Consider the following 27462-nt stretch of genomic DNA (forward strand, 5'->3'; position numbering starts at 1 on the left):
TAAAAAGAAAAGAAAAAGAAATTTACCTCTCTCTTCTCGCGCGCACACAACCCCTCTCTCATTTTTCTTTTCTTCTCCTTCCGGTACCCTAGCAGCCGCCCACCACATTTTCCCTATTCTTCTTCCCGTCCTGCCGCAGCCAACCGCAGTCAGCCGCCCCATCCGTTCGCACAGCAACTGCCGTCGGCCATCGTCCATCTTCTCTTTTCCTCTCCGTTCCGTCCAAACCCAGCCGGACGTCGCTGCAACCGTCGGCCGCCATCTCTGTTCGCGAAGCAAGGCCGCCGCGTGAACCTGTAACCGCCGGCTGTCTCCCCTCTCCTTTCTCCTCTGTTTTCAGCCCAGCCGCGCGCCGATTTCTTCTCCTCCGTCGTCTGCACTGCCGCGCGACTCTCCGGCCATCTGTATACGGTCTCTCCGCCGCACGTCATCTCTTCGCAAAGCCACTACTCGATTTCTTTCGCGAAGATTTGGGTAAGTTGCAAAAAGATTCACATTGGGTTGAATTTAAATGACTGATGCGTTGAAGGGAATTATTGAGAAATTGTCTTAATGTTTAGGTTCATTCTTCATAGACTTCAACGTGGTTAAGGAGCTTAACAAATTTGAAAGTAAGGGGTTTTCTACTGGACTCACTTATGATTGTGAATTGTATGTCTGAATGATTATCTTTGACTGAGTAAAGATGTTGAGATGATACTTATGTTTATACACGTATGGGTGTAGATTCGGTGCTGAATGTACACTGTGGATTGACTGAAAATATATACATATGCATAGGAATTGAAGTAGACTTAATGTGGAATGCATATTGTGATTGTCATGGAATATATATATATGTGTGTGGATGTGGACAGGACGAAAATTGTAGATTATGCTTGTATGAGATGCAGATGCGATCTTGTGATTGTCGTTTAGATTGGGTGTCGTTACGCTAAAGTATGACTGTGTGCTGGTGATCTGAGGGGTGTATTGACTGTATAGTTTGATTGACTGATGTATTAGTATGTTATTGACAGACATATGACCTAAGTGAGATAAGCTGACTGTTAGGACGTTGAGAGAAGGGACTCTATGTTTTGAAATGTCTGAAAGATGGGTTGAATGGAATGAGGGGATAAATTGTTAGGTTGTATTGGGATGATTACCTTGTAGGTGTCCCTCGGGATCACCAATTTATTTTTGCACCTTCGGGAGCATTTGACTGATATGTGTTCTGCAGAACACTAGACTGATATGTACGTCCCTCGGGCGTTAGACTGATATGTACGTCCTTCGGGGCGTTAGACTGAAATGTGTATCCTACGGGATCACAAGACTGCGACTGTACAGGGTGTCCCAATAGAACTTTAACAATTTATTTTCCCCTGACGAGACCAGTAGAGGGTCTCTTACTGAGTATTTAAAATACTCACCCTTCTTATGTTTAATTTTCAGGCAAAGGTAATAAAGGCGGCAAACCGGCGAGGGGCAGGAAGGAAGCGTGATGCCATAGGAAACGTGTAATTGCTTCCGCTTATTTAAGATTGATTTGAAATTTAGTTTACAAACGTTTGTTGCAAACAGTATTATTTTATGTTTTCTTGAATGTTTAAAAATCAGGCCTGACTTGAAGATGTTTTTTTTTTTAAATTGCTTACGTTTTGTTTTATTTTAATCAGAGTCTTTTATTTGTTAAAAACTAACGATCTCGACTTACTTAGAAAAGTTGGGTCGTTACAGTTGGTATCAGAGCCTAAGTTTTAGGTTCTGTAGACTGACTTACGATGTAAGTCTATGTTTGTGTGTTCCTATGGCAAACGCGACCCTTCGTCTCTCGTCAGGTATGCTTTATGCTTATATGTATGGTTTATTTGCATGACCTTGCCTAAATTAAACTAGATTGCATGACGATAAAGACTTGCTTATGTTTATGATTAAGATTTTGTTAAAGAGTGTTGTTGGTGGATAATAGGAATTATGCCGCCAAGGGAAGAAGTACGTAGAGGAGGTCGTAGAGGCCGAGGTAGAGGAGCAGGAGGCCGAGGTAGAGGAGTAGGTCGTAATCAGCCTACTGAGGGTCAAGCTGAACATCGAATTCCTGCTGCACCCGTGACTCACGTCGAGTTTGATGCACTGTCTGCTCACATGGAGCAGAGGTTTACAGAACTTATGACAGCCATAGCTCAAAACCAGCAGGCACCTGCAGTCCCACCTGCACCTGTAGTTCCCCCTGCACCAGCAGCCCCTCCTGCACAAGAATTACCTAACCAACTTTCTGCTGAGGCGAAACATTTGAGGGACTTTCGGAAGTATGACCCTCAGACGTTTGATGGGTCACTGGAGGATCCTACTAAAGCTGAAATGTGGTTGTCCTCTGTGGAAACCATATTTAATTACATGAGATGTCCTGAGGAGCACAGAGTTCAGTGTGCTGCTTTTCTACTGAGGGACAGAGGCATTATCTGGTGGAGGACTACCATGCGCATGCTAGGTGGAGATGTGAGGCAGATTACCTGGGATCAGTTTAAGGACTGCTTCTATACCAAGTTTTTCTCGGCTAACCTTAGAGACGCCAAAAGCCAGGAATTCTTGGAGTTGAAGCAAGGATATATGACAGTCGAGGAGTACGACCAGGAGTTTGATATGCTGTCACGTTTTGCCCCTGAGCTTGTTAGTAATGAGCAGGCTAGAGCTGATAGGTTCGTCAAGGGATTGAGAGATGAAATTAGGGGTTTTGTGCGAGCACTAAAGCCCACTACCCAAGCTGAAGCACTGCGTCTGGCAGTGGATATGAGTATTGGGAAGGATGAAAGACAGCCAAGGAGCTTTAATAAGGGATCGTCGTCGGGTCAAAAGAGAAAAGTAGAGCAGAGAACTGTAGGAGTTCCTCAGAGGAACATGAGACCAGGTGATTCTTTTCGCAGTTTCCAGCAGAGTTCTGGCGGTGCAGGAGACACTACTCAAGAGAGGCCAGTATGTGATACGTGTGGGAAACGCCACCTGGGTCGTTGTTTGATGGGAACGAGAGTCTGTTATAAGTGCAAGCAAGAGGGACACATGGCTGATAGGTGTCCCTTGAGATCTACTGGGGCTGGATCGAGCAGTCAGGGAGAGAGACCTCCACAGCGGGGTACAATCTTTGCCACTAATAGATCAGAGGCAGAGAAGGCCGGCACAGTAGTGACAGGTACGTTACCAGTATTGGGCATTTTGCCTTGACCTTGTTTGACTCGGGATCTTCTCATTCATTTATTTCATCGCTTTTTGTGACGCATGCATGCTTAGAAGTGGAACCCTTAGACTATGTTTTGTCAGTGTCTACACCGTCTGGAGAAATTATGTTGTCTAAGGAAAAGATTAAAGCATGTGAAATTGAAATAGCTGGTCGTGTACTGGACGTAACCTTGTTGGTATTAGATATGCGTGACTTTGATGTAATTTTAGGTATGGATTGGCTAGCTACTAATCATGCTAGTATTGATTGTTCTCGTAAGGAAGTTGTGTTTAGTCCCCCTACTGCATCTAGCTTTAAATTCAAGGGAGTAGGAACAGTAGTACTGCCTAAAGTAATCTCAGCTATGAAAGCTAGTAAACTACTCAGCCAGGGTACTTGGAGTATTTTGGCAAGTGTGGTGGATACTAGGGAAGGTGAGACTTCTTTAACTTCAGAACCTGTGGTAAGAGAATACCCAGATGTATTTCCAAAAGATCTTCCAGGACTGCCGCCACATAGAGAGGTTGATTTTGTCATTGAGTTGGAGCCAAACACTACTCCTATTTCTAGAGCCCCTTATAGGATGGCTCCTGCTGAGTTGAAAGAACTGAAGGTACAGTTACAGGAATTGCTTGACAAAGGCTTTATTCGACCTAGTGTGTCACCTTGGGGTGCACCAGTATTGTTTGTGAAGAAGAAGGATGGGTCGATGCGTCTTTGCATTGACTATAGAGAGTTGAATAAAGTAACAGTCAAGAACAGGTATCCTTTACCCAGAATCGATGATTTGTTCGATCAGTTACAGGGAGCCACGGTGTTCTCTAAGATTGACTTACGGTCAGGTTATCACCAGTTGAGGATTAGAGACCGTGATATTCCTAAGACTGCCTTTCGTTCGAGGTATGGACATTATGAATTCATAGTGATGTCTTTTGGTTTGACTAATGCACCTGCTGTATTTATGGATTTGATGAACAGGGTGTTTAAGGATTTCTTGGACACTTTTGTGATAGTCTTCATTGATGATATTTGGTTTATTCCAAGACTGAAGTCGAACATGAGGAACATTTACATAAGGTATTAGAGACTCTTCGAGCCAATAAACTGTATGCTAAGTTCTCGAAGTGCGAATTTTGGTTGAAGCAGGTGGCTTTTCTTGGTCATGTGGTTTCCAGTGAGGGAGTTTCAGTAGACCCTGCAAAGATAGAAGCGTTACCAGTTGGTCTCGACCCTCCACAGTTGTGAGGTTCGTAGTTTTCTGGGTTTAGCAGGGTACTACCGGAGGTTTGTGGAGGATTTTTCACGTTTGGCTACTCCTTTGACTCAGTTGACAAGGAAGGGAACTCCGTTTGTTTGGAGTCCAGCTTGTGAGGATAGTTTTCAGAACCTTAAGCAAAGGTTAGTTACTGCACCGGTCCTTACTGTACCAGATGGATCTGGAAGTTTTGTGATTTACAGTGATGCTTCCAAGAAAGGACTGGGTTGTGTTTTGATGCAGAAAGGTAAGGTGGTTGCTTATGCCTCTCGTCAGTTGAAGAGTCACGAGCAGAACTACCCCACACATGATTTGGAGTTGGCAGCAGTGGTTTTTGCATTGAAGATATGGAGACATTACTTGTACGGTGAAAAGATACAAATCTTTACTGACCATAAGAGCCTAAAGTACTTCTTCACTCAGAAGGAGTTGAATATGAGACAGCGAAGGTGGCTCGAGTTGGTAAAAGATTATGACTGTGAGATATTATACCATCCTGGTAAGGCGAATGTGGTGGCTGATGCTCTTAGTAGAAAAGCATCACATTCGGCAGCACTCATTACTAGACAGGTACCATTGCATCGAGACTTGGAGAGAGCTGAGATTGCAGTGTCTGTGGGGAGAGTCACCTCACAGCTAGCTCAATTAACGGTGCAACCGACTCTGAGGCACAAGATTGTTGATGCTCAGAGTAATGATCCTTATTTGATGGAGAGACGTCGCCTTGTTGAAACAGGGCAGACTGATGAGTTCTCCATATCCTCTGATGGTGGGTTGATGTTTGAGAGACGTTTATGTGTGCCAGCGAACAGTACAGTTAAGATTGACTTACTAGATGAAGCCCATAATTCCCCATTTTCCATGCATCCTGGTAGCACGAAAATGTATCAGGATCTAAAACGATTTTATTGGTGGCGGAATATGAAAAGAAGTGGCGGAATTTGTTAGTAAGTGTCTAGTATGTCAGCAAGTTAAGGCACCTAGACAGAAACCAGCAGGTTTATTACAACCTTTAAGTGTGCCAGAGTGGAAGTGGGAGAATGTGTCGATGGATTTTATTTCAGGGCTGCCTAAGACCCTGAAGGGTTTCACAGTGATTCTGGTTGTCATAGACAGGCTTACAAAATCGGCACATTTTGTACCAGGAAAATCCACTTATACTGCTAGTAAGTGGGCAGAGTTGTATTTAACTGAGATTGTGAGACTGCATGGAGTGCCTGTATCGATTGTTTCTGATAGGGATGCACGGTTTACTTCCAAGTTTTGGAAGGGACTTCAGACTGCTATGGGTACGAGATTGGATTTCAGTACAGCCTTTCATCCACAGACTGATGGTCAAACTGAACGTTTGAACCAAGTTTTAGAGGATATGCTACGAGCTTGTGTTATAGAGTTTCCAGGTAGTTGGGACTCTCATCTACATTTGATGGAGTTTGCTTATAACAACAGTTTCCAGGCTACCATCGGTATGGCACCATTTGAGGCTTTATATGGCAAATGTTGTAGAACCCCTGTTTGTTGGAGTGAGGTTGGTGAACATAGATTGATGGGACCTGAATTAGTTCGGTCTACTAATGAGGCTATTCAAAAGATTAGAGCACGTATGCAAACAGCGCAGAGTAGACAGAAGAGTTATGCGGATGTACGGCGAAAAGACCTTAAGTTCGATGTGGGAGAAAAGGTATTCTTGAAGGTAGCACCTATGAAGGGTGTTATGCGTTTTGAGAAGAAAGGAAAGTTAAGTCCTCGTTTTGTTGGACCATTTGAGATCTTAGAGAGGGTTGGTGTTGTGGCGTATCGCTTGGCATTACCACCATCTCTCTCTGCAGTTCATAATGTTTTCATGTTTCGATGTTGAGGAAGTATGTGGCCGATACGTCTCATGTAGTGGACTATGAACCCTTGGAGATTGATGAGCATTTGAGCTATGTAGAACAACCTGTGGAGATTCTGGCTAGAGAGGTAAAGATGCTTCGTAATAGAAGCATTCCATTAGTAAAGGTTTTGTGGCGGAATCATCGAATTGAAGAGGCGACATGGGAGCGAGAGGAAGAAATGAGGACTCGTTATCCAGAGTTATTTCAGGATTAGAACTTTCGAGGACGAAAGTTTCTTAAGGAGGGAAGAATGTAATGCCCCAAAGGTATGTATATATATATTTTGTTTTTAATTTTATATATATATATATATTTTTATACTTAATTTAAATAAAAAGAAAAGAAAAAGAAATTTACCTCTCTCTCTCTCGCGCGCACACAACCCCTCTCTCATTTTTCTTTTCTTCTCCTTCCGGTACCCTAGCAGCCGCCCACCCATTTTCCCTATTCTTCTTCCCGTCCTGCCGCAGCCAACCGCAGTCAGCCGCCCCATCCGTTCGCACAGCAACTGCCGTCGGCCATCTCCATCTTCTCTTTTCCTCTCCGTTCCGTCCAAACCCAGCCGGACGTCGCTGCAACCGTCGGCCGCCATCTCTGTTCGCGAAGCAAGGCCGCCGCGTGAACCTGTAACCGCCGGCTGTCTCCCCTCTCCTTTCTCCTCTGTTTTCAGCCCAGCCGCCGCCGATTTCTTCTCCTCCGTCGTCTGCACTGCCGCGCGACTCTCCGGCCATCTGTATACGGTCTCTCCGCCGCACGTCATCTCTTCGCAAAGCCACTGCTCGATTTCTTTCGCGAAGATTTGGGTAAGTTGCAAAAAGATTCACATTGGGTTGAATTTAAATGACTGATGCGTTGAAGGGAATTATTGAGAAATTGTCTTAATGTTTAGGTTCGTTCTTCATAGACTTCAACGTGGTTAAGGAGCTTAACAAATTTGAAGGTAAGGGATTTTCTACTGGACTCACTTATGATTGTGAATTGTATGTCTGAATGATTATCTTTGACTGAGTAAAGATGTTGAGATGATACTTATGTTTATACACGTATGGGTGTAGATTCGGTGCTGAATGTACACTGTGGATTGACTGAAAATATATACATATGCATAGGAATTGAAGTAGACTTAATGTGGAATGCATATTGTGATTGTCATGGAATATATATATATGTGTGTGGATGTGGACAGGACGAAAATTGTAGATTATGCTTGTATGAGATGCAGATGCGATCTTGTGATTGTCGTTTAGATTGGGTGTCGTTACGCTAAAGTATGACTGTGTGCTGGTGATCTGAGGGGTGTATTGACTGTATAGTTTGATTGACTGATGTATTAGTATGTTATTGACAGACATATGACCTAAGTGAGATAAGTTGACTGTTAGGACGTTGAGAGAAAGAACTCTATGTTTTGAAATCTGAAGATGGGTTGAATGGAATGAGGGGATAAATTGTTAGGTTGTATTGGGATGATTACCTTGTAGGTGTCCCACGGGATCACCAATTTATTTTGCACCTTCGGGAGCATTTGACTGATATGTGTTCTGCAGAACACTTGACTGATATGTACGTCCCTCGGGGCGTTAGACTGATATGTACGTCCTTCGGGGCGTTAGACTGAAATGTGTATCCTACGGGATCACAAGACTGCGACTGTACAGGGTGTCCCAATAGAACTTTAACAATTTATTTTCCCCTGACGAGACCAGTAGAGGGTCTCTTACTGAGTATTTAAAATACTCACCCTTCTTATGTTTAATTTTCAGGCAAAGGTAATAAAGGCGGCAAACCGGCGAGGGGCAGGAAGGAAGCGTGATGCCATAGGAAACGTGTAATTGCTTCCGCTTATTTAAGATTGATTTGAAATTTAGTTTACAAACGTTTGTTGCAAACAGTATTATTTTATGTTTTCTTGAATGTTTAAAAATCAGGCCTGACTTGAAGATGTTTTTTTTTTTTTAAATTGCTTACGTTTTGTTTTATTTTAATCAGAGTCTTTTATTTGTTAAAAACTAACGATCTCGACTTACTTAGAAAAGTTGGGTCGTTACATTATGAGTGTTAGAAAAGGATTTGAGTTAAAATGTTATAGTTAATTTAGGAAGAGTTTCACATTAATTAAATGTAGAATTTTAATTGTTGTGTTTAATTGTGATGTGAGTTATGCTCTTGATAAACATATAAATAGGATTGAAATGTTGTAATCTAAATCATTCAAGTATGACTAAGAATACACACATAAAGAGAGTTAAAGTCTTCCAAATAAGTTTTTTTTTATTTCTTCTCTCAAATATTCTATTTTGTGACTATTTATTTGGGGTGTTCATCACACACTGCTAACAAAGTGGGTATCATAGCTTAAGTTTGGAGTTTTAAAAAATGTTTTCATGCAAATGATAAACAACAATTTAGTTTCCTTCAAGTACCTCGACTTACGAAAGAAAATTATAGCAGTTGATGTATTCGAATGAAAGCTCTACTTGGTTCATAAGATGTGTAGGACATTGTTAATAATGGTTCTGAAGAACCAAAAGTGATGCGGCTTTAAGTCAAGCTCAACGAGAAACTTTACAAAATACAAGGAAAAAAGATCAAAAGGCTCTCACCACCATTCATCGAGTCATTGATGATTCAAATTTTGAGAAATTTCTGGTGGAGCAACTACTACACATCAAGCATGGAAAATTTTGGAGAATACATATAAAAGAGTCGATCGAGTCAAGAAGGTTCGCCTTCAAAAATTGAGAGGTGATTATGAATCACTGTATAAGAAGGAGTTTGAAAAGTAAATGAAAAGAAAAGATATGGTGAGATAATAAGTGATGAGCAAGTAGTAGAAAAAATACTTCGCTCATTGGATGAAAAACTCAATTTCATCGTTGTAGGTATTGAAGAACCAAAGGATTTGAGTACAATGTCCATTGATCAACTTATGGGTTCTTTACAAGTCCATGAAGAGAAGCTTCTTAAGAAGAACAAGTAGCGACTAAGCAACTTTTTCAGACAAAGTTGTAATTAAAAAACAACCTAGAAAAAGACAATTGAGATCGTGGACGTGGTGATTTGAAAGGTCGAGATCGAGGAAACTATGGTCAAAGAAAATTTGATGAGATTAATTTAAACTCAAATTCATCAAGAGGTCGTGGAAGACAACATTATTCAAGGTCAAATGGAGAAAGATCAAATAATGACATGAGGTATATGACAAAAGACAGGTTGAATTTTATAATTGTCATAAATTTGGCCATTATTCCTTGGAATGCAGAAATATAGTTGAAGAAAATGCAAATTATGCTGAGAAAGATGAAGAAAGCAGTGATTCATCATTGCTTCTAGCATGCAAAGGTGTGAAAACAATGTACGGTATCTCGATAGTGGTGCAAGCAAGCACATGTGTGGAACTAAATCAATGTTCGTGGAGCTTGATGAATCTGTTGATGGAGATATCATATTTGGTGATGCCACAAATCCAATAAACTAACATCCTAAACTGTTTAATGAGTCTTGAACAGTATGTAAAAACATATAGGAATCAATGTTTAAGATCAACTTAAAGGGTCTATAGTATAGGGATAAAATTAGGTACTTTATCCTGGTAACACTATGAATACGACTAACTTTGTATTTGAAACAAATGCAATGATCCAACGCGTTCGTGTAGTTGACATGCAAGTGAAGGTATCCTATGCAATGACATTTCATAAGACCGGACCGCGAAATAGTAATCACTAGATGTAACTTCGTTAACTAGTTAGGTTTCTATTTCATTAGTATGATGTATATAACTTAGTCTTAATCTTGAGTGTGTTATGAACTTCTGTTCGCGAGGGATTGTTCTTTGATTTGTACGGGTGAGAGTGGTCAGATCACGGACTCAATAAACTTCTCATTATGGGGACAAAATTGAGTGAGGAGCTGGGAACATAATTACACAAGATGAAATTCATCCATTCCTTACTTTATGGTAAGTAAATGAGTGCTCCCTTAAATGACGTCTCCTGGTCTTGAATAAAGGGCCCTACCCTCTCTATGGCACGAGAGGGGTTCCTGTTTAATGGTAGGGCCATAAACAGGTTGTTCATTAGAGGAGCACTGGTATTTAAGGATTATAGGTAACCCAAGGGTAAAACAGTAAATTGACCCAATTGATTTTACAAATACTCGCGAACGACTAACTTACTGTTATTTGTCTATATCCGTGGACACATAAATATATTTATAGTGAGAAGAGTTCAACTGTGAGTTTTTAGTGGAGTGTACACACAATTAACAAATATTAGTTAATGTGGTTAATGAGTTTAGCCAATTAATCTCAGATCGTTGTAGCTTCTAATTTGTAAATCCATTAAGTCCATTTCCTAGCTCGTAAAGGGTAATGAGATTTATTTATATTGGTTATAATTTGAAATGTTCAAATTTACTTGGAGAATTAGTATAATGTATAGTGATACATTATAATGTAAAGTTTATCAAACTTTATTATATAAATTTAATTTTGGATGATTCAAAATTAATTTATGAGTGATAAAATATTTGAATGAGTTCAAATATTAATTTAATGTAAATTGGATTCATATTAAAATTATTGGTTATGAGAGAAACTTGTATTTGAATTTGATTCAAATTTAATTTAAGTTAAATATAAGATATTTAATTTAGATATTAGTTAATTGGAGAATTAATTAATAGTTTAGTTTTAGAGGAATTTTAAAAAATAACAAATTTTACAAAATACCTACAACCTATAACAAATTCTATCATTAATAGTCATTAATATGCTATAGTGATAGAAGATTGTGATTGATAGAATCCAAAATTTTGCTATCGCATGTAAATATTTTAATTCATTTTTCTATTTTTAAAAATTCCCCTTAGTTTTATTTAATTGAATTTGATTTAGGGACACATGCAAAAATGACAAAATAAGTTATAATAATTAAGTCCATAACACACACACTTTATTATTTGCAAAAAATGGCAAAAACGAATCCCAACCCACACATCAAGAGGTAAAATGTCACAAATGCTCTTATTACTAATATACATTTGATCGGCTTATATAGGTTTGATACACCTAATACCTCTTGATACACCTAATACCCCTTGATATACTTGATACTTATTGATACACCCAATACATTTGATTGATACACTTGATGCACCTGATACTTTTTGATACACTTGATGCACCTGATACTTTTTGATACACTCGATACCTTTTGATTGACACCTGAAATTTTACTGATATATGTTTGATACACCTGATGCACTGCAAATACATTTAGTATTCTCCACTTATACAATTGATTGATTAGATGTACTTGATATGTTTGAAGTCCTACTTATACACTTGATATACTATGCATATACACTTGTAAACTTGGTTCATATACTTGATAATGATTCACACTACTAATATGCTTTAACAATATATTATTGATATACTTGGATCAACAACTATTATATTTCATATTACATTTATTGTACTATCGATATTCTAAAATTAAGATTAAGATAGAAAAAATAAATAATTTTTCTAGAATAAGAATAAACAAATAATTAGGGCCTTAACAAGTCGGAGAATAAATAAATAATGAGTAGGACATTAAAAAGAGGAAGAAAAATAAGTTATTGAAAGGTAGTTTAGAAATAATAACAAATTTAAGATGGAAAAGTGAGAATTTTGCCATATTTGTAAAATTCTAAACCAATGTGCTATAATTGCTATATCATATGCTCAAAATGCTATCCTATGCAAATTTCCTTTGATTTAATTAAATCTATAAGATATTGGAGAGATCTTCATCCAAATAAGATTTGAGTAAAATATTAATTAAATATGATTTAATTAATTTAATTAATATAAATCTATAAGATATTAGAAAGATATTCATTCCAATAAGATTTGAATAAAATATTAGTTAAATTATTTAATTAATTATATTAATATAAATCTATAAAATATGAAAGAAATATTCATTCAAATAAGATCGGAATGAAATATTAATTAAATATGATTTAATTAATTATTAACTAATTGATTAATTATTAATTAATGATTAGATTTCATAATAGAATTTCATGATTCTTTCCTATTCCAAGAATGAATGAGAGTTATAAATGTCTAGAACAAAACAGTATTTTTGCTCCCTGCAAAGAGAAAATAGTTTCTGTCAAATATCTCTAAACTTTTTCTTATCCCAATTGGTTCCCACAAACCAATCTCATCTTAGAGGATAGAGAGATCTCCGACGGGTCATGTTCCAATTTGGAGAATTAATTCGTAGATTTAGATACGTCATCGAAAGTAAGTTCTCTGTAATTTTTAAATTAAAATTATGCTTAGCCTTTAAGTCTTTATTAAGAAAACTCGATTCTTAATTATTTTTATCAATTACTAGTATTTTGAGATTCCCAAACTAAATTGACGAATGGTTCTGTAAAACCTTCCTCTACCATAGAGCTTTTATCCCTTCACCTTCGTCATCTGTAGTTCAAGTGAAGGGCCTCATGGCACAAGAAATTTACAAGACATATATGATGAAACTAATTAAGTTAAAGTTTTAATAATCTTACTCTATTTTGTCTATTTGGTGACAATGAACCTTTGAATTTTGAAGAAGCTTCACAAAATGACATATGAAAGTCATAAAAAGGAATGCAAATGGAGAAGTAGAGAGATATAAAGGAAGATTCATTGCAAAAGGATATTCTCAAAGAAAAGACATTGATTACTATGAAGTATTTGCTCCCATTGCTCGTTTGAAACCATAAAGTTGTTAATTGCGCTTGTTGCTCAAACTAATTGGAAGAGCTTTCAAATGGAATGTCAAATTAGCGTTTTTGAATGGATATCTAGAAGAAGAAGTCTACTTCGAACAATCTCTTGGTTATTCTGTGAAAGACCAAGAGGATGAAGTTCTAAAATTGAAGAAGACATTATACAAATTGAAACAAGCACCAAGAATCTGGAATAGTATAATGGGTATTTGAGGTGCACTTATGAACATTCTCTTTGCATTAAGGCTAATGATCATGAAGATATTTTGGTGGTTTGTTTGTACGTGGATGACTTAATTTTTACAGGAAATTGTGCAAGTATGTTTGAAGATCTCAAGAAGGTGATGACCCAAGAATTTGAAATGATAGATATAGGACTGATGTCATATTATCTTGGCATTGAGGTGATGCATTCAGAGGAAGGTATTTTCATCTCTCAAGAACGGTATCGTAGAAAAATTGTAGAGAAGTTCAATATGATCAATTCTAAGCTTGTTACAACTCCGATTGAAACTAGGACCAAACTATCTAAATATAAAAAAGGAGATTTTAATCCTTCATATTTCAAAAGTTTGGTTGCGAGTTTGAGATATTTGACTTGCACACAACCATATATTCTTTTTAGTGTTGGACTTGTGAGTTGATTTATGTAATATCCTACAACTACTCATTTGAAAGTAGCAAAGATAATTTTTCGTTACCTCAACGGTATACTTGACTATGAATATTTGAATTATTTTATTCTTAATCTAAAGATTCAAGCTTGAAGGCTATTGTGATAGTGACTGGGTTGGAGAAACTAATGATCAAAAGAGCACTAGTGTATGGGTTTAGAAAGTTAGCAGGATGTGCTGGAATGTGATTTCTCATATTTGGAGTTGGCATAATATTTGTGACCATGAGACTACTAGGGATCTTTCTAAGCAGTGGTTAATCAGGTTTGACAACCTAATGTTACTCTTTGTTCCAAGTGTATACTGACCTAAAGCTTCTAATATACGTAGGAGAATCATGTAGCCTCTTTTTCTTAGGACAATATTTTCATTTCAGATATGTTGAGTGAGTTTTTTTTTAGGTTGTGTGCTTGATTGTTTTCTTTTTGAAATCTATTGGATGTGGTTGTATGTGTCTGAACCTCAGGTCGGTAGATCCACATTCTCTTTCTTGGAATTCAATATATGTTATAAAAGAAATGTTCTTTTAAGATTAAATGGATCATCTGAAATAAAATTGATATTTTGATAGTTTAGAGATCAAATACAATAAACTTCAAACATAAATTTAGCCAAACAGGAAAAAAGGAAAAAGAAAATCATTAAATGTTACTGGAAGTGATAAAACACACACTTAGTTATTGTTGTATACTAGAAGTTAATAACATAAAGAACAACTACAGAAGCACATAAAAGCACAGATCAGAACACATCAAACTTTGGTAACCCAGTTTAATGATACAACATCTACATTTTAGGGGTCTTAGACCCATAATAAGAGATTACATTGGTCGATGTGTAGTAATTGAATCAATGTGCTGACCATGGACTGACTCAACAATTAGAACTAAATTGTACAAGAACATAATTATCATAACATCAATACGATCACTCCCCCTTAATCAATGACCACTTACTATCCTAGCTTCAAGCATCTTTGAATAGCTGATTGATCTCTTATGTTCATAATATTGTATCGTCACACATTTGTTCTCAAAGGTGCATTCCAAACGATTCCCACTTGTTAGAATATATATTCCAACCAACACACAAGGATGAAGACTTCTTTTCCAACCATTCCCTACCCAAAACTAACTTTCAAATAAAAGATCCAAACTTGGCAAGAAAGAAGGAATATCATAACAACAAGCTCACAAACTCCAACCACCATATTTAACAAATATAATAATTAATAAATCAATTCTAATAAAGGGAGTGGGAACAACAATCTCCCATTTGGGAACAACTTTCTTTAGTTGAGCAGACAAGCAACAGTAAAAAATACCAGAAGCCATGTAGACACAGAAACGTAAAGGTATCCAAAAATAGAGAGTCAATCAGAAGGAGTAGCCACATATTCAGATAAGTCATGGCCAAAGAAGAGAGGAGACATTAAGCAACGCATTCACACCATTCACACGAACTACGAAGGCACAACAAAAAAATACATCCATAATCCATAGAAGCCACATATGACATCCATAATCCAAAAGTATGAGATCATATTATATGCCAAGCAGGTCATAATAAGAAAACAACGTTGAGTTTAACATAATTCTCTCATTCTCTTTCAGACCAATACGACTAGGATGTGGGTCCAAAAGTAGATACTGAAGCCGAAGAGACGAACCGTTGAAGATCTTGAAGTAATAAATCAATTAAAGTCCACAGAATAAGCAGAACAAAAAGTAGCCAAACCTCTTCTAGTTCTAGAAGTAACAAAGTAGCAAGGATCCATTAACAAAATATTATAGATCCATTAATATGAAAGAAATAACCAAAAACAAGAAATGTGAACTGGAAGTAAAGTAACAAAGTACTCCCTCTTGTTTGCTGCCAAATAAATTTAAAGTTGGAAAAACAAATGTTGTAGTATCAGAAGCCAACCGTCGTAAGTCTCTTAGAAAGACATCCACAATGAATCGACGATTAGACAAATCACACATAACACACGTAATGGCACAAGACTTTGTAAAAAGAACTTTAATGTTATACTTCCCTAACTTGCAAGAATCTTCTCAATCAAGTGACTCACAATGCCACAAAGTGGTCATCACCATACACCACACAAACTAAGTTTTTTTTCAACACATAAATTTGATACACATTTGTCCACAATTTTGTTCTTAAAAAACACGAATATCACGCATCCACGAGCTTATATATTTTAGGTCACACGTTGTAACAAAACAAAAGCCAACTCTATCAATTTATTAATAAATATTAACCATATATTTATCCATTAATATTGACCAATCTTGGAAGAATATATAAGAACAACCACGACCAGTTGAATATCTTCACTAATAAATATTAACTCAACCATTACAATCAAATCTTTAAAGCCAACTACATATCATTATTAACAAATATTGTCCACATATTTACTAATAGACATTAACCATATAGGAAATTAAGCTCCAATTTTACCTTTAATAAAATAAGTCACCAACCTTAGTAACAAATCTCCCCCTTTGGAAATTTTTTAAGGAAAAACAAAACATATAATTGAGAACCCAGATTATCACAAACCATACAGCAAACCAGTGAACTTTAACAACTTTGACCATGACAACAATCTAAACAAACAAGAACAAACCAATAGCCATTCTCCCTCTTTGGTGTGTCTCACAAAAATAGCCAAAATCAACCACCATTAACATCTTAACCACTCCAAAAATAGGAGGCTTATCAACAAAATAAAAAATAATTAACATCTCAACCACTCTGGAAACAGAAGACTTATCAATAAAATCAACATATGCCAAAGATTCAATAAAAAGCAACCTTAACAATAGTGTCATCACAAAGCACATGAACTTTGACAAATATCTTGTTTTCAAAAGAAGGCTTGACCAATTTTGGTTTTCCTAGATAAGAAAACTTCAGTTGCAATAAGACATTTTTTTTCATTTTTGAAGCTGGCACAAACTCATAGTACTTAGGAATGCTGCAACCAGATTTAAAAATATTAGGAGTCCACAAGTAATAATTGTCATAAGATGGTGTACCTGTCATGATGAGAGTTTCATTCCTATCAGTCACAACACATCTGCCTTTTAAGAATTTAACATTGAAACCTTCATCACACAGTTGACTAATTAAATTTGTTGATAATCCCTTTACAAGTTTAACATTTTTTAGAATTAGTAATCTTGGTTTACTCATGTTTTCTTTTCCAATAACTTTGTCCTTCACACCATCACCAAACATTACTGAGCCAGAACGACATTCCTTGATTAAGAGAAGAAGTCAGTATTACCTGTCATGTGCCACGAACACCCACTATCAAAGTACCAATCAGTAGCTCTTAAGGTTTGAATAGACGTAAGCGCAACATTGCACCTATTTGCACCATTGCTTCTTTTATGACTCCAGACAGTCTTGGGAGTTTTCCAAAACTTATTAATGCGAATAGCTTTTCTATTTAAGGAAAAACCATGTAGACGAAAACAAAATGGGCGTATGTGACCAAGTCTTCCACAGAAATGATAGACCCATCTCTTCTTGATAATCTGATTTTCTCTTTCGACAGGTAACAGGTTTGTACTTTGATCAATTTTACCAGATGCTTTTTCAAATACTGTTGTGGAAGTACTAGTGGAGCTACTACCAGAATAACCCAGACCCGTTTTATTTGGTATCTATATTTCATCGTTAAATATATTTTCAAGACTTGGAGTACCTAATGTGAGCATCTTGACATTCTTGGACAGGGAATCATACTTACGGCGAGCCCCTTATAATTCTTGACTTTAGCATTGCAATGGATGGAAATAACAATGATTTTCTTCTACCATTCTTTGAATTTTTTCTTGTTCGTTGTTTCAACACAATTTGATATACCTCCCATTTTTTAAAGAGATCGCCGCAATCTAGAATAACACAAGGTGATCATGATCCTTGATGCTCGACATATGCACCAGACTTCGTTTGTCCGCTTGGAATAGCCATGATCTTCAGTAGATTCATCTGCAACAACAATACTGATAAAATCTCTCCCAAATTCCTTGATCTCACTACCAGAGAATACTGCACGCGTTCCTGACACCTTACGCTTCGAGTTGTTAACCCTTAGTCTCAGGTCAATGCCATTGAAAACTCAATAAACCAACGTCAACCTGCTTTGATACCAATTGAGAAAACACATACTAGTTATTGCTGTATTGGAAGTTAATGACAGAAAGAACAACTGCAGAAGCAGATAAAAGCACAAATCAAAACACATCAAACTTTGGTAATCTAGTTTAATGACACATCGTCTACATTTGGGAGGTCTTGAACCCATGATAAGAGTATTGCTCATGTAGTAATTGATCGTTACAATGTTGTGACTGAGGGTTCAACAACATGAACCAACGTGCGAACCATGGACTAACTCAACAAACACAACTAAATTGTACGAATAGCAATTATTATAACATTAATAGGATCACTCCTCCATAATCAATGACAACTTGCAATTCTAGCTTCAAGCATCCTTGAATAACTAATCGATCGAACTAAATTGTACAATAGCAATTATCATAACATTAATAGGATCACTCCCCCATAATCAATGACAACTTGCAATTCTAGCTTCAAGCATCCTTGAATAACTAATCGATCTCTTATGTTCAGAATGTCGTAGCGTTGCACATTTGTTTTCAAAGGTGCATTCAAAAGGATTACCACTTGTTAGAATATATATTCCAACCAACTCACAAAGGCCAAGACTTCTTTTCCAACCATTATTTACGAAAAACCAACCTTCAAATAAGAGTTCCAAACTTGCCAAGAAATGAGGAATATCATAACAACGAGCTAACAAACTCCAACCACCATATTTAACAAATATAATAATTAGTAAAACAATTCTAATAAAGGGAGTGAAATCACATAGTAACATAAAAGTTTAAGCACTATGACAAATCTTGAAATTTCAGACCCTTAAACGAGACTTAGACAAGCAAAAGAAGAAAATTAATCAAACATATATTTTAATTATTCTATTTTAGAAAAATGAGAAAACCAAAAAAGTTATCCAATAACAATCATTAAATAGTTAAGGGGATAGAGCTAAAGTGAACTCAAAAAGCAAACAAACAATTATTTTACAAAAGAATGGTGACTCTCCAAGAGATAACAACTCCAAAAACTTGATTTAAATACAGAGTTAGTGGGAAAGAAATGTATATCATGAACTACCATATAAGACATTAAAAAATGATAAAAAAAAGTTTAGCCAAATTATAGAGTGGTAGTTTAAAAAGTGACTAAAATATTCACCGAAATTCACTATAAAAACCCTATCTTAGCGTAAACTTTGGTATCATATCACCAAATTAAAGGGAAAAAAAATGAGCCAAACTGAGAGCATTTGGGCAAAGGTTCCGCTAAAATCTCCCCCTGAGAAGTTCTATGGGTTCTTCAGGAACCATATGGGGGATTTGGTTCATATGTTTCCTGATAACTTCCAAAGCTTTCAGTTTCTTGAAGGGGAGAGCTTCACTACTGGCAGTGTTATGCATTGGCAATACCACCTTGGTGAGACACATATTGCTATTTAATCTTATCTACTATTTTGTTTTAGGTTAAATCTTATTTTTTCTATTTTGAAATATTACTGTATAGGGTTTTGATTGATTGTTTAGAGTTCTAAATGCATCAATTTTATAACTCAATCATATGCCTAATGAACATATATTTAAGAACTATTATTTATTATTTCTTTTTAGTTCAGAGGTGGAGATTCAAACCTCCAAATGTTTATTATGTGCCTTAAATCAGTTGAGTAATGCTTTAGTTAATGTATTTATTTTAATACTAATATCTCTATTTCTTAAAAAATATAACCGTTTTGGTCTTCCCTAGCTACTATTTTACAACCAAATATTTTCTCTTTCAATAATGTTTTCATCTCACTTGGGTATGACTTTAATATATATGCTCATATCATTATTAGTAGCTTTGTATAAATCAAAATAAGAACAAGGACCAAATAACGTAGTTATAATTTTGAAGTTTAGTGACAAAATAAATTAACTATCTTTTGATAAAAACAACATTGATCATAAATAGTATACAAAGATATTGATAGAAGGTAATCAAAGATTACAATCTTTTAAGTCTCCTTTGGTACCAATAATTTAGTTTTTAAAATTAAAATTTATTTTCTCTCAATTTCTTACCACAAATTTTCACCTTTCCTAAACAAAATAGTTGAAATCTTAACAAGTTTTCTTAGACAATAAGTTTTGAAAAAAAAAAAAAAAATTAATTCGATTAGATTTTGTCAATTAAAGCATGAGTAAAAATAGATACTAAATAAAAAACTTATAATTGAAGTTTAAAAGAGTGTTTGTAGAGTTAAGTTTAAGAAATTAATTGATATCGAATGATATCAAATTTTGGTTAAGATCATTGACATATAAACATGTTCATTGAATATTTGTTTCATGCATTGACCAAAGTAAAGTGGGTTTTGAATTATGATCAAATTAACAGGAAGCCCAGCAGCAGCAAAGATAAAGATGAGAGTTGTGGATGATGTGAAGAAGTCCATAGTTTATGAATTTATGGATGGAGATGTTCTGAAGCATTACAAAGTTTTTAGAGCAAAACTTGAAGCTGTTAATGGAGGCTTAAACAAAGTTGGAGGAAACTTTGCAAAATGGACTATTGAATATCAGAAGGCAAATGAAAATGTTCCTTCACCAGAAACTTACATGGAATTGGCCGTCAAAGTTTCCAAAGGCCTTGATGCATATATTTTCAAGAACTAATCAACAACTTAAGTTGCCCATTGCCCTAAGTAATTAAATGCTGTTTCAACTTGGGATTGCTCTTAAATAAGAAATGTTATGTGTAATGCAATGTGTTATGTTGTATAATTAAGGATGTGGGCTTTGGTGTGTGTGTGTGTCTTTTTTTATATGTATTTGAAAATTTATCTATTTTGTGTGTATTAAAGCTCTCAAATGTGCTATGAATCCCCATGTACTCAATGTGAAAGACCAATTTAAGGGTGTTCGAGATTGCTTCTCTAGATCATATAAGTGCTTGTGTTTTTTTATTGTAAGCAGTTTATTGAAAAGTAATTTAGTGATTAGTTATTTTAATGTTTGGTTTTTTGTGCTCTTACAAGTTTTTCTTCATCCACACACACCCATGTTGGTAGTATAAAAGCAATTCGAAAGATTAAATGAATTAATTGGAAATATATCCTCAATCACTCAAGATGAATTAATCGTTTAATTGTATGCTTTGATCTATACACAAATGTTATATTCTATTAAATTGATTAAAGGCATTTGGAGCTAATTTTGAAAATGACAAAATGTTGCATGCTTAATATTATGAAGGGATTGTTAATGATCAAAGGTTGAAAGAATAATGAATTTCTTGCATGATTGGATTGTCAAAGCTAAGTCTTATAAACACGTAAGAAGCTAATCCTAAACGTATCTTTATTAATGAAACATGATGTGGCATGACTGAATAAATATTGTACATGAACATGTGGAGACTCAACAACTATGCTAATGAATGCTAACTAACCATACAAGGAGGAAAAAGAGAGGTTATGATGTAATGTTAATTTCTAACTTTGATGAAAGAGAAAATATTTACGCGGCAACAAAAATGGTCTACAACGACAGTTATTTACTGTTGCGAACAAAATCCATGACAGTTATTTTCAGTTATAGAAGCGGGAGTTATGGAAAGTCTTTCCATGACAGTTTTCAAAAATTGTCGCAATAACTTATTTCATGACATAAAATAAATGTCGTTAGTTAGCATTCTACGACATCAAATAACTGTCATATTTTATTTTATGACAATAAATAACTATCATCATTTATGTATTAATGACAGTTAAATAAATGTCGTAAATTTGTTTATTGTGACATGTTTTAAATGTCACAGATATGTCAATCGCGACAGTTTTTTTTTTTTAAAGAAATGTCATTGTTTTGCTATTGACGACATTTTTTTTCTGTCAAAGACAGGACAATCGTGACAATTAATTTTGTAAAGAAAACTGTCATTGTTTTGGTATTCACAACAATTAATAACTATCACAAATTCATATATTACGACATGTTTTTTCTGTTGCAAATTACTCGATTACTACAATTTTCTCCTGTTCTCTTTGCCACTCTGCCATTACAAGAACCATTTGAATGACAATAATGTAGCCGACAATGACAATTTTGAATTTATAATATTGACACTCATATAGAAAAAAATAGCCAACACTTTAATATATATACGCTATAATACAATTTATAATATTCGTACATTTCCAATCAAGTTCTAACAATTTACAAGTACAGAATCCCAACCTTTCATCAAAAAATATTTTAAATAGCATCAGAATACATATAACAAGATTTTCTGCTAAAGCATAAACGACCAACCGAGAATGTTCGTCTCTGAAAATGTTTTTTGAAAGTAAACTCATAAAGTTGTCGACTCTAGTTGAACCTACAAAGACAACATGAATATAAGCATCCATCATAGGACAAGAGAGTACAACTCTTATAGAAAATTTCAACATTGAGCATTACCTATCACTACAATTCAATAGTTTGTTTTAGCATATATAACCACTAAAATTGAATAATGACAAATCATCAAAGAGTGAAAAATGGAAAGCCAATATCACAAATATATCTTTATTCCTAGTCCTTACAACAAAAAAGCCAAGACAATTCCTAGTCCTTAAAGTTCAAGAGTTTGTATTAGGCAATCATCGCAAATAAAGATGAACTATGAATAATTACGCACCAATTCTCTCAGATTATTAAAACAGAGAGTAAGATTATAGCAAGTACTCAGGTTCATGACAAAAAAAAAAGACCTTAAATGCAGTTAGCCAAATTGCACCCCAATCAGAGTTTTCCGCAACTACAATAATCAAGGAATAACTTTTCCTAACAAACAATGAATGAGAATATATACCAGTTTGTGGAATGCAGTTGATTGGGCAACTGAAGGGGTTCGTGTCAAAACATACATATATCGACGTACCATTCATTGCTGGCTTGCGACAATTTAGGGCTAGAGCTTGTTACTGGAATGGAGTGCCCAACGTTATCCTATGTGGCACGTGACAAAGTATACCTTTGTAAGATTCTCCATTTGTTCAAAACAAATTGAAAGGAATATAAGAAAAAGTTGTATAACACCTCATTATTTGTTCCATGATCAAGCTGTCCATATTTTGAAAGACCACATTACTAAAAAAACAAAAATGCAATAAGTTTTTTTTATTAGTCAACAATCATATGTCATAATTAGATAAAATTTACAGGTCCCCAAATATGAAAAACAATATACCATATTGAAACAAAATAGTAAAAGATGATAGAATGAATTGCTCTTATGAACTTCCAAATATTGATCAGAAAGTAAATAGAGAAGAAAATTTAAATGCCTAAATTATATATTATCTCATAAGGCCAATCATCGATGATAGAAACATTAAGAGAAACCATCAACAGAGGGGAAAGCATGAGCTTCTTGCATGTCAAGTCCAACATCAATAAGTAAGAAAGTCAAGTGACTAATTACTCAATTCTTAAGTTACATGTGAGATTCCTAAAGAGACATAAATAATTAAATGCTTCATTAGCTTCCCGAAGTACACTATAAAACAGGTATCCTAAATTTTGTATCTGAAAAACTAAGTATTAAGAGAAATCCGTGCAGAGTCTTGTAACTTAACTCAATCCATTTACCTGACTTAAGTGGTGGAAATGAAACAAGATTTGTGTCCACCGCGGATTTAGTATAAGTTCATGGGAGGCTCGAGTCCCCCTCAACTGTATACTATTTATATTAGGAAAATTGTTAAAAGTTGAAATTTTGATAAAATATTTACAAAATATAACCAAATTTCATATTTTATTAATAATTGACATTGATTGTCACACCTCAAATCGTACTATCAACAAAAATGTCAAAGTAGTAGAGAATAGGATATGAGTTTGTTACAACTTTGAAAAATTTTTATCGCAAAACTTATTCTAACAATAAAAGATTTTATCGTTTAATTCTTTTCTATAGTAGTTTTAGCCTAAATTTTACTTCCTATAGTAGAATTAAAAACGGGCCTCACAATTCTTCCCCTCTTAATAAATTTTGTCCTCGAAATTTAAACAGCAAGACAATAACGCAAAACAAATTATACTTTTTTATTACTTCAACTTTCAGAATTACAGCCTTATAACATTAAAATTACAGGTTTCTTGTTCTTCCAACTTTCTCCTTCTCCTTTCTCGCCTAAATGAGAGCTTGATCTTTTGAAGCTCAAACTCTTTTTCACTCGCAGAGTCGCGTCCACCAACTATGTGTAGTCACTCCTTATTAAAATCGCCACAATAGGTGTCATGATCTCCTCTCACAAATCGTTTACAAAATGCTTGCATCTTTCTCCCTCATTTATGATTAATATAAAGGCGTATTTCGCTAATTCGGTCAATTTTCTCTCATATTCAGTAACTGAGAGTCTTCTCTATTCCAAAGAGAGGAACTCATCTCTCTTTTCTTCTATATATGAAATTGGAAAATATTTACCACTAAATATTCCCTTTAATTCTTTCCAAGTCACCTTTCCTCGCTTGCTTTCTTCTAAGATCCACCAGTTTTCGACATCCTCTTGATATAAAAATGCAGCTACACACTTCTTTCTTCTGAACACCGCATAACATGAAAGCACTTCTCCAAAATCCATAACCATTTTCAGCTTCTTCCGATTTAGTTGTTCCACCAAACTCAGTTGCTCCTAACGCTTTTAACCTTTCTATTCCAAAATTTCCCTAATTAAAGAATAAAACGCCCAGATTTACTAAATAAGCTTATGAATTCATTGTTATTCTAAATCTTCCAACAAATACTGAACTTTTAACTTACTGTACTTGAATTTATTCTTTCCCGAAGAACCTATCGCTCTGATACCAAACTCCACACCCCAAACCCCGAGTCGATTTAAAACTTACGGGCTTTCTTCTGAGAGCGTTTAAACTTGTAGATTCTACTGCAAATCCTTCTTTTCTCAAAATTACCTTGCAAAGTAACTTCTTAATCGCAAAATATTATTCTAAACTTCTTTTATACAATCAACAAAATTTAAAACGCAACGGTGGTCAACCTAAACGCCTAGTATAATAAATACCTACCAAAATGTTTATTAATAACATACATTTGATACATAATTACAACATGTTGACCAAACAACCAATGCTATATTTCCAAAACGGCTGAATTCATCTTGCCACAAATCCTTCAACCTTCTCTACTTGGCCTAAATGCCTGATCTAGGAAGATGAATTTTTTAAATAATGTCTAAAAGACTGAGGTTTTATGAAATCCTTTTTGCATTTCCTATTCATAAACATCATTTTGCATAATAACATCAAATAATTTCATCTCGCATAAACATTTCTTTACTCAAAACTACCTTGTGAATTAACTGGGCCTCGGGATGTAGGGGAATGTTGAAGATCCTGGGCCTGGGACATTACAGATAGACGATGTATGAGCTTGCTCTTCAGCCAATTGTGCACGCCTTGTTATGAAGTGAGGAGCTCTATTTATAGGAGAAGTGATGTTAACAGGACATCCCACGCGTCATTAATGCTTTGAAAAGTTGTATCAGCATCACAAAGACATCTTTTTGTCATTTCTCTAACTTTCGCACCAATCAAATTTGTTTGCTAATGCTTCATATCGCCTAGCTTGCTTGTTTGTTGTCCTATTGGTTGGATGTGTCTCCACGTATAAACAATATATCGCCAAGCTTCACTTCTTTTGTCTGAAATTTTTCAATAAGACCACTAAAACGCAATAAAACGGAGATAGAATGTTATTCACAGATTAATCAAATCACGTACTACTTTTCTTAGTTTCATTCTGTTCTTATGCGATCAGACTTCATTGTTTTACACCAAAAAAACTGCAATAACTTGTATTTCTACGAATTTTCAGTTTTGTATAACAAATTATGTCCATTGAGTTCTTTGAGAGCTTTTAGAAGTTAAGAGAATTAAATAGTATTTATGGTTATTTAACCATTGAAATTATATTGATAGGCTTATAAAATATAACAATAGAATGTCAATGGTTAAATAACGATAAATATTACTTAATTATACATGCATATAAAGGCATATGTTTAGTTGAATCCACACTGAGTGTCTTCCACCCCTTTTCCTTATGACATTTTACTTATCGTTTTCGCTGCCATAGTAGGGTGTCGAAAGAAAGAGCTTCTGCTTTTCTTCTTTCACCTTTTAAGTACACCTAACAGTGAGAGTTACTGAGTTAATGTCTCTACAGTTTAGTTGTGATTGTTTTTCTTTATATCTATACACATATTAAATTAAAAAAAAGAAAAAGGAAAGAAGCATTTTAAATTCAATGACTATTTTAAATGATAAAAAATTGTAGGGGACCAAAATGAGTTTTAAACAAAGCAAGAAGACAAAGGTCAATAATACTTTTTGATAATCATTTCTAAATTAAATTTGAAAATTAGAAGTGGATTGAGAGCCAACATGGACCCAACGAACAAACAACATAATTCTTTTACACATCTTGTTGATGTGTTATAAATTAACTACTATGAACAACTTGATCAAAAAATTAGTTAGTGGGGAAAAGAATAAACTAAAGTGTGGATCATAGTTGTTAACTTTCCTCGTTACTGTCAACTTTCTATAGTACATATCATGTCTACTTTATCCTTGCACTTCTTTTCTTACATACGTTTTTTTTCTCTCTTTCGTTTAATTTTACATTTTCTCTTTTGACAATTCCTATTTGTGCTAATCTCTTTAATTTAAAATTATTTGTACACATCTTTTAACAAACACAAATTTCTTCACATAATAACTACACATTTCTCTTTCCTCTTTCTCACATATTTTCACATAATAAATATATCTACATCATTTTTCCGCCAGATTTTATTTTATTATAGATCATAGTATTCTATTTAAAAGTTAAAGCCTTTATGCTATGCAAGATAAATATTGAAATATAATCCGAAGAAAATAATTGAATTGTTTAGAATGAGTAGAATTACAGCATTCTGAAGAATCAACAGACATTGGCACCACAAATTGTAGGTGAGTATTTTATAAAAATTAGGTTTAAACTTTTAAAAGTTGGAAGCCTTGGGGACTTAATTGGAACAGAAAAACAAAAAAACAAAAATGAAAGAGTAGATTTACAGCATTTTAAAATTGATGAATCAAATAAAAAATAATCTCAAACCTTGTCGATTAAATATTTGAAGTTTAAAGTTTAAGGAACAAATAAACTATTTGAGAAAAGATTTACAATATATAGCAAAATTTTAGATTCTATTTACAGGCTTAATAAAAGAAAGTCGGCAGTATTAACGTCGTCGTCACCGCCCTGTCGATGCTCGAATTAGCATTGTCATGGATGACTGGCTCTATCGCCTTTCAGACAATGACAACTAACATAATTTTGTCGATTTTACCATTGTCTGTGTTGCCAAACACCTACCCTGTGCACCATGCATTGACCCATTCTACTCAGACAATGTTGACCATCCCTTCTATGCAACCCTATTCTTCATTTGCGACCTATATTGCTTCGTGTAACAGACATACTTGTCCAGTGTGATGT

General features: G+C 35.0%; 2 protein-coding genes across 2 annotated transcripts; both read left to right on the plus strand.

Moving 5' to 3' along the window:
- The first annotated feature begins 197 nt into the window (after positions 1-197).
- LOC116402540 lies at positions 198-8152 on the plus strand. The gene is made up of 5 exons (XM_031882010.1): positions 198-474; positions 561-611; positions 1438-1443; positions 1955-3169; positions 8092-8152. Exons 4-5 carry the CDS (start codon positions 1960-1962, stop codon positions 8139-8141), a joined length of 1260 nt encoding a protein of 419 aa, XP_031737870.1. The 5' UTR covers positions 198-474; positions 561-611; positions 1438-1443; positions 1955-1959; the 3' UTR covers positions 8142-8152.
- Positions 8153-19119: 10967 nt separating this feature from the next.
- Positions 19120-20918, plus strand: LOC101213141 (MLP-like protein 34). The gene is made up of 2 exons (XM_004149741.3): positions 19120-19344; positions 20305-20918. The coding sequence occupies exons 1-2, from the start codon at positions 19158-19160 to the stop codon at positions 20580-20582; spliced, it is 465 nt and encodes a 154-aa protein (XP_004149789.1). The 5' UTR covers positions 19120-19157; the 3' UTR covers positions 20583-20918.
- The last annotated feature ends 6544 nt before the right edge of the window (positions 20919-27462 follow it).

Source organism: Cucumis sativus, chromosome 3, assembly GCF_000004075.3.
Source record: "Cucumis sativus cultivar 9930 chromosome 3, Cucumber_9930_V3, whole genome shotgun sequence".
NCBI lineage: Eukaryota > Viridiplantae > Streptophyta > Magnoliopsida > Cucurbitales > Cucurbitaceae > Cucumis > Cucumis sativus.

Bases quoted from the DNA above. Each gene is read 5' to 3' on its own strand.
- LOC116402540 (XM_031882010.1), top strand. From the start codon at position 1,960: ATGCCGCCAAGGGAAGAAGTACGTAGAGGAGGTCGTAGAGGCCGAGGT. The intron at 3,170-8,091 runs GTACGTTACCAG...TTTAATTTTCAG, and splicing joins GGCCGGCACAGTAGTGACAG to GCAAAGGTAATAAAGGCGGC.
- LOC101213141 (XM_004149741.3), top strand. From the start codon at position 19,158: ATGAGCCAAACTGAGAGCATTTGGGCAAAGGTTCCGCTAAAATCTCCC. The intron at 19,345-20,304 runs GTGAGACACATA...TCAAATTAACAG, and splicing joins GCATTGGCAATACCACCTTG to GAAGCCCAGCAGCAGCAAAG.